The sequence below is a fragment of the Quercus lobata genome, chromosome 4 (assembly GCF_001633185.2).
Source record: "Quercus lobata isolate SW786 chromosome 4, ValleyOak3.0 Primary Assembly, whole genome shotgun sequence".
Taxonomy (NCBI): Eukaryota; Viridiplantae; Streptophyta; class Magnoliopsida; order Fagales; family Fagaceae; genus Quercus; species Quercus lobata.
Genome location: NC_044907.1, coordinates 87147642 through 87160418, shown reverse-complemented (window position 1 = coordinate 87160418; position 12777 = coordinate 87147642). Strand labels below are relative to the sequence as shown.

The window sequence follows — 12777 nt, the reverse complement described above, 5'->3', positions numbered from 1 at the left end:
TAAAAACTGAAAACGTGTGTATAAAATGGTGTACTAAACAAGGCCTTAATCTCAATGCACAACCCTACCACCACAAAATAAATCATAAATAAAAAAAATCATACCCATTTCTCAGTTTCCCCTAAAATTCCAACTACACAATCTCAAAAAACCATTGTTATTCAATCTAAAGAAAATAAATATAAAACAAGCCAGCTTGTAATGTAATACCATAATGTTATCATTAAGATTCTTCATCAAAACAATTAAATTCAACAAAACCAACATTTAAATTTAATCAGGAGCAAAGCGAAAGTAGCATGAATCTAGCAACCAATGCATCAATATATAGAACTGAATACAGCTATCAAAAATTATTTACATTCCAATTCAGCCGTGCAGAGAACAAAAAACAACATTATCAAACTATACCAAAAAAAAAAAAAAAATTTTGTGTAATTATTCTGACTTGCTACTTGTACTTGTACTATGACCGTCACGCACAAAAGGTACGTGATTGTAATTAGTAATTTAAACACTACTTTCTCTTTATTTTTATTTTTTTATTATTTTTTTTTGGGTGATAACCTAACTAATTTAAACACTACAGAATTAAACAAAACTAAACAACATGAGTTTTTTTTTTTTTTTTTTCCTCACCATGTTGTCTCGATCTGTTGATCCTCATCGACGCCTTCAAAATCTGGCCCCCCCAGAAGCCGACGCGGCCCTCCTGAGAAGGATTGCCTCTACTTCAGCCGTATAAACAAAGTGAACGCCCTTGTCGTCTTCAAGTCCAAACCTCTCCCTAAAGCTCGGCATCACGGAATCCAGCAGTTCCTTGTTCTCCAAGAAGTCCGCCGCCTTAACCAGCTTAACGATCGTCTCGTCGCTCTGCCGGCCAAAAAACCACGCCTTGAACTCCTGCATCTTTTTCTCCACTGGCCAGTATTTCAAAAGGAGCTCCCACAACGGCTCTTCTTCCACAATCTCTTTGAGTTTCGAGTGAAAGTAGAGCGATCTCTGATTGAAGAAGACGATCTCGGCGAGAGTCAAGCTGTCCACGTTTGAGAGAGGGAAAGGGGCGGCGTTCTCCACTTCAGGGCGATCAAGGTCGCCCATGAAGAATTCTCTCACTGGGACGAACTTCATCGCAATCGCTACTGGCACCTTGATTTCCTCGCCGTCTGAGGTTTTTAACGTTACCATCCTCGTGGGGTCAGAAGATGAGCTTCCGCCGTAGGTCGCCATAGTTGCTGCACAGAGAAGGAGAGAACGATGTGTAAAACTAGTGAAATGGAATAATGGTTTGTGAGCTAGTGGTGGAGTACTATTTATTCGGAAATTAACGGTTGCTTGCTAACTACGCGCATGCATCTCTGTCAGAACAAGTGGTGTAATTTGGCAAAATTTTTTTTTTTTTTTAAAATTGGGTTTCATAATATTATTCACACATTTAAAAATTATTTTGTTACCGTGTTTTTAATTTTCAGCCAAATAGACCAATTTATTTAATATTTGAATGATAGCATAGGTGAAGAACAGGGCGATAGGGGAAGAGAGAGGACAGTAGTCACAACACTTTAGTTACCTCTAATCTAAACTAGTTTGGAGCTAAACTTTTGTTCGGCATAAATAATATGGTTGTCAGTTTCGATCACTTCGATTTAATACTTTTTTAATTTTTTTTAACTATTTATTGTTAAACAATTTTAAACTAATTATGTTTGCTGAATTTTTGCAAAGATCACCTTTTCTACCCAACAAAAAATACTATTATTGAAGTAACTTTGTTTGATTGGTATATAATAAAAATAATGTAATTGTGATACTTTATCCAATAAAATGGCAAATATATGCAATTGTGATACTTTATCCAACAAAATGGCAAATATTTGGCATTGAGTTAAATTCTATTTAGATATACTGTCTCCAATAAAAGAACACTTCATAAATAAATAAAAAGAACTTCTACCGTTAGCTTAGAAGGGAAATCACCTTGAAGCTCTCCTTAATTAATATTGTAGGGTTACGATTCGTGACGGACCGTAACAGTGTCGGGTTCGCACGTAAAACGGCCCTAACAATATCATTTGTAGAGCGTGGGTTTGAAAGGCTAGGCCTTGATCGATAGGCGGTGGGTTTTTCAGGGGGTTCATACAAGGTTAAATGATCGTCACCCCTAGAGTACTTCTCATGGAGGTAGGCTGGGAGGCTCTCGTTTCTTGGCCATTTTTTCCCCGCCCCCTTTCTTGGCGCACCTTCCTTTTTATTATATAGTCCGGCCTGGTTGATCCTGACTCTCCACTTGTAGGTCAGGCGGGAGCTTATCTCTGTGTCCGTCCCGTCAGCCATCCCATCTAACTTTCTATTAGTTGCATGGATCAAGGTTCACACTGTCCAAACGTCTTTTCTTTTCAACCATCTCTGGGTATTGGCAGGTGCATTTACTGAAGAAAGGACGCGTTTTCTTTAGTCCAACTTTCACACCCTGCTTCCCTATGGGCCCCATTTCGTTCACATCCCTTGGAGGGGGGCTGTTTGGGGGTTGCCTACACCACAGTGTGGGTCCTTCTATTACAGCTCCGGAATACCGAGGACAGGGTAAGTCCTCAGCCATTCCCTTCGCCACGTCGGCCATTGACCATTCGTCCTCGGCAGGATACCCCTTCGGCACGGGTTCTGGGCCCAGGTAGAGTTTGGGCTGGGTTGCAGACCTCTCGGGCCCACAATAGCCCCTCAAAATCCTGCTATCCGTTCCCTCGGACGGATAGGTGGGTTTTGATGACACCAGGGATCAGCTAATGCCTAACAATCCTCGTCATATATCGATTCCCGAGGTTTTTCACCTGCCCTAGGCACGTCCCCAGAGCCGTTCGGAAGGCGAAACGTGGCCTCATTAAATGCGGGCGGCTTGGTGCTTCCCACGTTCAACGGTGTGATGAAAATCAAACGGTGATGATTTCCTGGCCTTTTCAGGCGGGAAAATGGGCGTGCAGTTTACCCTAGAAAGTATAAAAGATATTCTGGAGATGGATTCGTCTCTCCAGTTATATACTTAAGAGCTTTAGCGCGTGTATCCAGGGTTCATCTGAACTTCCGCCCAATTTCAAGTTTATCTCAAGCACATATAGCCCATTCGAAGCGTAACTCTCCCCTTATGTAAGTTTCCTACCTTCATTAACTCGCATTTTTTCTTTGTCTGGGTTTATTTCTCTCTGGCTCCCTTTCTTTTCCGTCGCGGGTTAGGTTTGTGCTAGTAGATGACTAAGGCAACTAAATTGAGGTTGAGGAAGTTGGTCGACACTGATGAGGCGATGAATAAGTTCATCGTTGATTATAATATTCCCCCCAATGTAAGTCTGGAGCACTGTAAGATGGGGGAATGGCACATTAAGAGGGGAACGGGCGCGGTTGTAATTCCCGTCCTTGCCTTTGTAGAGGGAGGTATGAGAATCCCTATGGGGCCAGTGACAAGGGGTTACCTCAGGCATTTCCGTTTAGCCCCTACCCAGTGTGCCGGCAACGTTCTTAGGATTTTGGGTTGCGTGGACGCTTTAAATGAGAAGATGGGTTTAAGACTGACCCACCATGATGTAAATTGGTGCTATAACCTCCAGAAATTGAAAGGAAAAACCTATTACATGAGGTCAAGGGACGATAGGGTTCGGTTGATCCAGTGCCTTCCTGATTCCAACAAGGGACTGAACAAGGATTTCCTTATTGTCTCTGGGGAGTGGCATGATGGCGACCCATGCCCCGTAGTAGAAGGAGAACCAGGTGGGGTTTCAGGAATGGAAGAGGGATAACCCTTTAATCCATTCTAATCTAATGTATTTTGATAACTAACCATGCATATATGTTTGTTGTTTTTTTTTTTTTTTGTAGATGCACGTGCCTATACACGGCATTTTCATTTAGTCAATCGGGCGGATTTGGAGACCGTTTTACAATCGGCAGTTTTCGTGAATGACAGTGATGGCCAAGTCCGTGCAGCTCACAAAATACTAGGGTACCCTCCAGTTCAGAAGTCGTTTGGGGACGCAAAGCACGTGATCAGTGCCCGCCGTCCCTGGCTTCCAAAAATTACCGTAGTAGAAAAGGGATTTCTAATCTCTCAGGAGCCAGCTGTCCCCAAGAACATCCCCCTGGTGGGTCCGTCTTCATCTCATCAAGCAGCCGAGGACGAAGGTGAACCCGATCTGACGGAGGAGGGGTTCAGGGTTTTTGATTTAGTCTACCAATCAGAGGACCCTCCTGGTGACCTAGGTGACCCAGCTTTGTCCGAGGCTGAATTGTCGTTAATAGGCACCTCTTCGCAAGCCGAGATGGGAGTCAAGAGAATACCTTTAACCCCCCTTCTCCAACTCCTTGAGGCCTAACCAAGGAAGGATACCCAGGAGGCACCACAACCCGATGCTCCTCCTCCACCGCCTCAACCCCTTACAATCCAAACCCGGTCATCCTCCACCAAGTCCCAGCCACAATCCAACCGCCCCGAACCTCCCACCCCCTCCCAACCAGCTCGGTCCCCCAGACCTGAAGGTGCTGATTCTAAGAGAAAGAGGAGTCCCAAGGGCAAGGACACCGCGGATGAGGGAAAATCCCAACCTTCAAAGGAGAAGGATGAGGCTCCGCGTACAAAACAACTGAAGCTCGGGCCCCAAAGCAAGGGCAAAGGACCCGCAATTCAAACCCCTCAAGGCAAGGGGAAAGGAATTGATTCCCAATCCCTACCGAGCGCCTGGCTCCCTGCCCCAATGCTTCACGGGGGTCCATTACTGGAAACGGCCTCCCTGAGGGACCTCGGAGACGGCGAGGGTGAATACGTGGCGGACGCATTAGGGAGAACCATATTACTCCCTAATGATATGGACGAGCTGAAGAGAATGAGGATGCAGGAGGTTTTTCTCAGCACCAAGAGATACTTGTGCATGGTAAGATTTCTGGCCACCTAACACCTTATCATCCCTTGTTACCGGTTTACCGCTCACTACGCGTTCATCTTTCTTGACAGGCTCTCCAGGCAACCTATAGGATGGAGGAAGAGGTGCATGACAGGAGTAAGGCAGCCGAGAACGAACGTAAGAAGCGCATAACAGCCTCAAAAACACTCGAAGCTTCTGAAAAGGAACTCGCTAAAGTCAAGGATGATTTAATAATGACTACTCGCGAGAGGGATAACGTCTCGGCGGGCCTTGATAGTGCCCAGAAACAGGCCAAGGACCAAACCAAGCGCGCAATTGAAGCCGAGGACTAGCTGCGAATAGCCAAAGACCTAATCGAGGATTTGAATAAGCAGCTGACCGTGGCCTTGCATGAAAAAGGAGTGGCAGACTATGCCCGGGATGAAGCCGTACGGGCAAAGCAGGAGGCCGAATTTGCCAGGAATGAGGCAGAGGCTGCCAAGAATACGGCCGAGGATGATGGTTATAACATGGGAGTAGCCGAAACCCAAGCCACCCTTAAGGCGCAGATTCCTGGAGTATGCAGGTTTTATTGCTCCCAGGTCTGGGAAGAAGCATTGAAGCGAGCTGGAGTGGACGCTTCATCAGATTTGTGGAAGGCAGAGAGCGTTTTCTACCCGGCGGCCATCCGTGACACCACTTCCACTAGCTCTGTGACCACGGATGCTCAACCCGAGGAAGAGGTCACCCCGTCGGGAAACTTACAAGCCAGTGGTTCTACTAGCATGGCGCCCAAAGAGGGAATACTTCAAGATGTGGTGGTAATATCGCAGCATGCGGATCCTGAGATACCTACAGAAATTACTGAACCCAAGGTGGGCGTTCAGGTATCGAGTACAGAAGAACTAGCCGCTCCTGCACAGTTGCCACAGGCCATTCCCCTTGCTGTGGTCACTCAGGGTACCAGTGTTGGCCCTGTTCAGTCTTCCTTAGAAGAAACCGTCATTCCAGGCATTGAAGCTGATCCTAATCCCACCTCCAAAAATGCAACCGACAAACAAGCAGAAAAGTAGAAGCCTTGGTTGGGCTTTTGTATTTGTTTCTATTTGAACGATTAATTTGTCTCTTTTCCTTTCGCAAACTTCCTAATTTATCGATAGTTTCCAAGTATTTGAACATGTATATATTTGTTATCCGCCCTTGTTAATGCGCATTATTTGCTTATAAACTCTGCGCTGACTCATTTTAATATGTACAAATAACTATGCATGCAAGACATTTAACACTATGTTCCTCAAACTCTCATTTACTTGTGCCCACAGAGGCCTTAGATTCATTTCTAACCTTTGTTTTTACGAAGATATAAGCACCATTTTCGCCATCACGCAGAGTAGCTAAATCTCGTTTAGTGTTTAGTTTTCCACATCCAGGTAGTTGGTTTTCCCACAGGCTTGAGTCCGAGGACTATGCAATGCCTTGGTTCTGTCCAAAACCTAGTTTTCCACATCCAGGTAGTTGGTTTTCCCACAGGCTTGAGTCCGAGGACTATGCAATGCCTTGGTTCTGTCCAAAACCTAGTTTTCCACATCCAGGTAGTTGGTTTTCCCACAGGCTTGAGTCCGAGGACTATGCAATGCCTTGGTTCTGTCCAAAACCTAGTTTTCCACATCCAGGTAGTTGGTTTTCCCACAGGCTTGAGTCCGAGGACTATGCAATGCCTTGGTTCTGTCCAAAACCTAGTTTTCCACATCCAGGTAGTTGGTTTTCCCACAGGCTTGAGTCCGAGAACTATGCAATGCCTTGGTTCTGTCCAAAACCTAGTTTTCCACATCCAGGTTGTTGGTTTTCCCACAGGCTTGAGTCCGAGAACTATGCAATGCCTTGGTTCTGTCCAAAACCTAGTTTTCTCTTTGTATGGGGCCTTGGCTTGCCTTTAGCTCTAGGGGAGCTAGCTCTTCAGCCGAGCCCCTTGAGTTTATCTATACGGTTAACGTTACCAAGCGCCTAGTTTGTTCCGTACGAGGAGTTTTAGCTTTTAGGGGAGTTAGCTCTTCAGCTAAGCCCCTCGTCAAGAAACGTAGCCCCTAGTGAGATTTTATACTTGAACTCTATAACCAACGGTTAGAAATAACAGAGGAAGTGTTTCAACCTACCACCTGCGCCAACACGCAAGCCTTTCCCACAGACGGCGCCAATTGTAGGGTCACGATTCGTGGCGGACCGTAACAGTGTCGGGTTCGCACGTAAAACGACCCTAACAATATCATTTGTAGAGCGTGGGTTTGAAAGGCTAGGCCTTGATCGATAGGCGGTGGGTTTTTCAGGGGGTTCATACAAGGTTAAATGATCGTCACCCTTAGAGTACTTCTCATGGAGGTGGGCTGGGAGGCTCTCGTTTCTTGGCCATTTTTTCCCCGCCCCCTTTCTTGGCGCACCTTCCTTTTTATTATATAGTCCGGCCTGGTTGATCCTGACCCTCCACTTGTAGGTCAGGCGGGAGCTTATCTCTGTGTCCGTCCCGTCAGCCATCCCATCTAACTTTCTATTAGTTGCATGGATCAAGGTTCACACTGTCCAAACGTCTTTTCTTTTCAACCATCTCTGGGTATTGGCAGGTGCATTTACTGAAGAAAGGACGCGTTTTCTTTAGTCCAACTTTCACACCCTGCTTCCCTATGGGCCCCATTTCGTTCACATCCCCTGGAGGGGGGCTGTTTGGGGGTTGCCTACACCGCAGTGTGGGTCCTTCTATTACAGCTCCGGAATACCGAGGACAGGGTAAGTCCTCAGCCATTCCCTTCGCCACGTCGGCCATTGACCATTCGTCCTCGGCAGGATACCCCTTCGGCACGGGTTCTGGGCCCAGGTAGAGTTTGGGCTGGGTTGCAGACCTCTCGGGCCCACATATATATATATATATATATATAGATATTTATATCATATACAATATAATAAAAGTTAGGCTTAGACACCGTGGTTGCGCTAAGTGGTTTCACCATATTGTAGAATTTTTTTATTATTTTATTTTAATTTTTAGGCTATAAAAAATATATATAATTTTTCTTCTCCTATAATTTCTAAGTTGATAAAAATCTTAATTTAATTACAACCCAAATTCTTTATCTTATCCATGTAATCCTATTTTTAGATTTTAAAAATATATATAATTTTTCTTCTCTTATAATTTCTAAATTGATAAAAATCTTAATTTGATTACAATCTAAATTCTTTATCTTATCCATGTAATCCTTATTTTGAACGTGTTGTGTATTATAAAAAATGCAACAACTTTCTTATTTTTTTAATTATTACACTACATGTAAAAATAAAACATTTATATATATAAAAAATTCTAATGCATCTTAAATTGTAGTAATGTATACTACACTAAAAAAGAGGTTTAATGCATCTTAAATTGTAGAAATGTAGAGACATAGTGTAATCTAATTCTTCTTATTTTTTAATTACTACACTAAAAAAAAGGTCTAATCCATATTTTAGAATTTTTTTTAGATTTATTTTTTTAGGAAGAATTTTTTTTTAAAGATTTAAAATGATAAGACACTAAAAAAAAAAAAAAAGTTGGAAACATGGATAAGATAACTAATTTACTTAGATTAGGATTGTGTAACCATTAGTATTTTATTTAAAATTAAAAATTAAAAATTACAGATAAAAAAATAATTTTAGAAAAAAAAACTCTCTATTGATTAGAATTTCACATAGAATTGGTGTTTCTTTAATTCCAAACCATCTAATAATTTCTCTTATAATTTAACTTCAATATAATTTGAAATTCTATGTCTAATTGAACTTTGCCAAGTCCTAACCTCTAAGTTTTTTGGATAAACATGCATCCTAAGTGATGAGTTTTACGTTTTGTTCTTCTTTAAAAAAAAAAAAAAAAATTAATTGTGATATTTTTTTTAATACATATCTTATTCTAATAATTGTATTTCTCTTATAATTCCTAAATTGATTAGAAATCTAGCATCTTCACAATTGAAAATTCTCTATATATACAGTTTTTTAAGTGTATTCTTATGTATTCATATGCACAACTTCTTCATATACGGTGTGGGTACAGTTTTGGAATTACTTAGTAGCCTTGGCTTTCTGTACTTTCCTTATGCATCCCACATCGAAAGAATCTCCCCCCCACTTTCTGCCTTATAAACGTGAAGCTGAAGGAGTAGTATACCACTAGTTCTGTCTTCCCCCACTTTCTGCCTTATAAGCTGTAAAGCTAAGGAGTAGTGTACCATTTCGTTGTGGGACATCCGAAGATGCTGTGTAAAAGCCAAAGGTTATAAATTAGTACATCCAAGGAACCCACATACGACTTATTTCTGTCTTTTCTTTTATTTTTTTTATAAATATTTTGGAGATAGAAACAGTACTTATTGTTCTAATCGATTTTCTCTCTCCCCATTATTAATAATAAGTTTGTATCTCTCTTTTTGTTTGTAGTAGAATGCTTTATTAAAACCACACTATTACAGGTATGTTTCTATTTTTGTTTTTGTTTCTATGTTTCACTTCTGAGTCATAAATGCAATTTTAAATCCATGAAATCAATTATATGAACCTGTATAAATATTTCGCCTTTATAATTTGTCAAACATCAATTATTATTTGAGTTTGTTTTGTTCGTAGTAGAATGTTTTATCAAAGTCACCATCCATTCTATTACAAGTATGTTTGTTCACTTTATTTTTCTTTTCTATGGTTCGGTTTCTGAGTCATAAAGTCAATTTTAAATCCATGAAATTCATTATATAAGCCTATATAAATATTTTCACATTTATGATTTGTCATTAGTTATTATTTGAGTTGGTTTTGTTTGTAGTAGAATGCTTTATCAAAGTCACCATCCATATTATTATAGGTACGTTTCTCTTCTTTGTTATTTTTATGTTTGTGTTTGTGTTTGTGTTTTTTATTTATTTATTTATTTATTTTTTTTTTATGGTTTTTCTTATGAGTCATTAAAAGCATGAAATACATTATATAAACCCCTATAAATATTTCACCTTCTTCTATAAATATTTCACCTTCATGATTTGTCCGCATCAATTATTATTTGAGTTAAACTTAAAGGTATTGGAAAAAAAAAGAAAAAAACTTTGATATATTTATTAGGGATTGATGAAAGACTAATAGCTACTTTTCTTGAAAAGCTAAAGATGTGTAGGCCTCTCTTTGAACTTTGTTTTGTATGATTGTGTGGAAGATGGATATCTAAGTCAAGAAGGCATCTTGGCATCTCATGAGATTTCTCTCTTAACATATGAAATGTCATGTGGAATCTATACATACCGTGGAATTCATTAAATTGACTCATAAGATCATTTTTCATAAGCATATATTACGACTTTTTAAGGAAAATTTACTTCTATTACTCTTTATTTAATTTTTTGATAGTGCATTTATTACTTTGATGCACCGTTTGTGTCAGGGTAAAGGTTGGATTATTCTTCCTTTTTATCCTAAAAAAATATGTTTCAGTTTTTTCTTTTTCTTTTGTTTGGTTTTGCATTTATGAATTATTTGTATTCATCTTTTTTTTTTCCTTGTAGCTAAATTGACATCTCTTCATGTACAAAGTGCTTGGGGGTCTAGAGGGAAAAAGATTCGAGCTGCGGGGTTAGCAGCATGTTATAATTATTTCTAAAAAAAAAAAAAAATCATTTTTTTTCCTCATAGGCTTTATCTAATAATGATTTAGGAATGATCAAATTTTGTATTTCCTCCTACAACAAGGGTTTCATCTTTTTTATTTCTAGGTTGTATTTGAGTTATGATTATATGTGCATTATTAGATTAGATTAATTTTCTTGAATAGTACAATTTTTATGTTAATATTTCTCATTTTTATTTTTGTTGTTAGTAATATTATATGTGTGCACTACAAAAATGTCATTATAAGACAACTGATAAGTTAGAAGAGAATTATGTTTATTTTTTTGGCAAATGAAATACCTTTGGTTAAGTTTCCATAGGTTTTTAATTATTAAATTTAGGAAATTTTTTATATAAATAATTTGTGTGATTGCTTGATACTTTTAAGAGCAATAATTTATATGCAATTTATATAATCTAAATTCAAAAGATTATTAATTTATTATTTTTCAATAAAATTATACTAAAAGTTTATAACTAAAGTCATGCAACGCACGAGCATAATACTAGTTGTAAGGACACGATTTTGTAACGAACCGTAACAGTGTTGGGTTCGCACGTGAAATTGCCCAAACAATATCATTTGTAGAGCATGGGTTTGAAAGACTAGGCCCTGGTCACCAGACGGTGGGTTTTTCGTGGTGTTCATACATGGTTCAGTTTTCTTCACCCCTGGAGTCTTTCTCTTGGAGGTGGGCTGGGAGGCTCTGATTTTTGGCCATTTTTCCCAGCCCCTGTTCTAGATTACTTCTTTTTCCTTTTATACTAGCCTGCGTTCACTGTCCTTCGTCCATGTATAGGGTCAACTTTTCCAAGACTGATACTTGTCCCATCAGCCCATACCCAAAGTCGTTGGGGGTGGTTGTAAAAGCTGAAGAATACGGCTCTGTCAGGTGCAGAGTATTGAATGGCAATAAGGGCAGCTTTTCCTGGATATTTTAGATTTTCTTTCAAGTTTAGTCTTATACCGTTTTTGCCCCTCTTTCCGGTGGGACTTTGGGTCTGCCGAGGACTGAACTGTCCTCGGCTGTATCCCAAGGCTATCTTGTGCTTTATATAATCGAGCTTGGGCCATAGCCCTCCTCGGCTTGGGCCATAGCCCTCCTCGGCTTGGGCCTTTGGACTCCCCACGGATAAATGGGCCTGTCCCATAAATTATTTGGGCCCCACAATAGCCCCTCAAAACCCTCCTTTCCAACCTCTTGGTTGGAAAGGGGGGTTTTGGTAATATCGAGCCTTTTATTATGGCTCATTTAATTCGGCCTTCCACTAATGCTGGCGGTTCTCCATCTGCCCAGGAAATGTACTGGTCTACGAGACATTATTTTGATTCTACTCCTGACGCGTTCTCGCCGTTTGGTTATCCAAAATGCGCTTTTAATGACTTCTATTTACGAGACTATTTAAATTCGACGGTTTGTTTGATGAGGTGGAGAAGTGGAACGGATACATCTTTGTTTACAGATTCTCTTGGAAACCTGGACAAATTTAAGACCTTCCGTTTTGCCCTTCCTATAAGAAGACAAGCAGGAGGCTATCACTCTCGTACAGAGATCCTTTTTATCCTTCTGAAATCTGAAATCCTTAGCCTCCCTTAGCGTTTACTTTACCCACTAGTAATACACTAAATCATAATACACTCACCATAACAACGAGTAATGAAGGAACCATCCCCCCCCCCCCCCCGCGCCGTAAACACCACGTTCCAATAAAGCTCGTAATAGCTCGGTCAGGGCAGGGACGTCGAAGACTCAAAATCTATCTCACCTTCCTTTCAGCCAAAATCCGAAGCAGGGGCTCGTCACGTCAAACCTTCGGCGTGACTGAGCCGAGGACACCCATTATCAGTACCAACCGCTCTCTTATGAGCATATCTAACATGGCACCAGTGTGTTAGGAGTTAAGACTGAGGCAGGGACTAAGTGCCCATGCTTCTTCCTCTCTTCGTTCACTGGTGCCTCCTTCTTTTCATTCATCTCCTCCATCTTCTTCTGAAGAAGGTCCTTCTCTCAATATGGGCACCACTGAGGCAGAGTCTGGAAGGACTTCGGAGACGAGTTTAAGAAGACATCTGACTGTTTACTTATCTGTATTGCTGTTGTTGTTTTTTTTTTTTATTATTTATTGTTTTGGCAATCCACCTTTTGTATAGGCTTGTTTAAGCCCTCTTTTGGCGTTGTAATACATCTTTATATTAATGAAAATTGTT

The 12777-nt window shown here is 40.5% G+C and overlaps 1 protein-coding gene across 1 annotated transcript; it reads right to left on the bottom strand.

Moving 5' to 3' along the window:
- Window positions 1-641: 641 nt before the first annotated feature.
- Window positions 642-1262, bottom strand: LOC115987865 (SKP1-like protein 1). Its single transcript, XM_031111470.1, has one exon. It carries the CDS (start codon window positions 1228-1230, stop codon window positions 676-678), a length of 555 nt encoding a protein of 184 aa, XP_030967330.1. The 5' UTR covers window positions 1231-1262; the 3' UTR covers window positions 642-675.
- Between the last annotated feature and the right edge of the window lie 11515 nt (window positions 1263-12777).

What these genes read in the sequence shown, in the direction of transcription:
- LOC115987865 (XM_031111470.1), bottom strand. Translation starts at nt 1,230, where the DNA reads ATGGCGACCTACGGCGGAAGCTCATCTTCTGACCCCACGAGGATGGTA.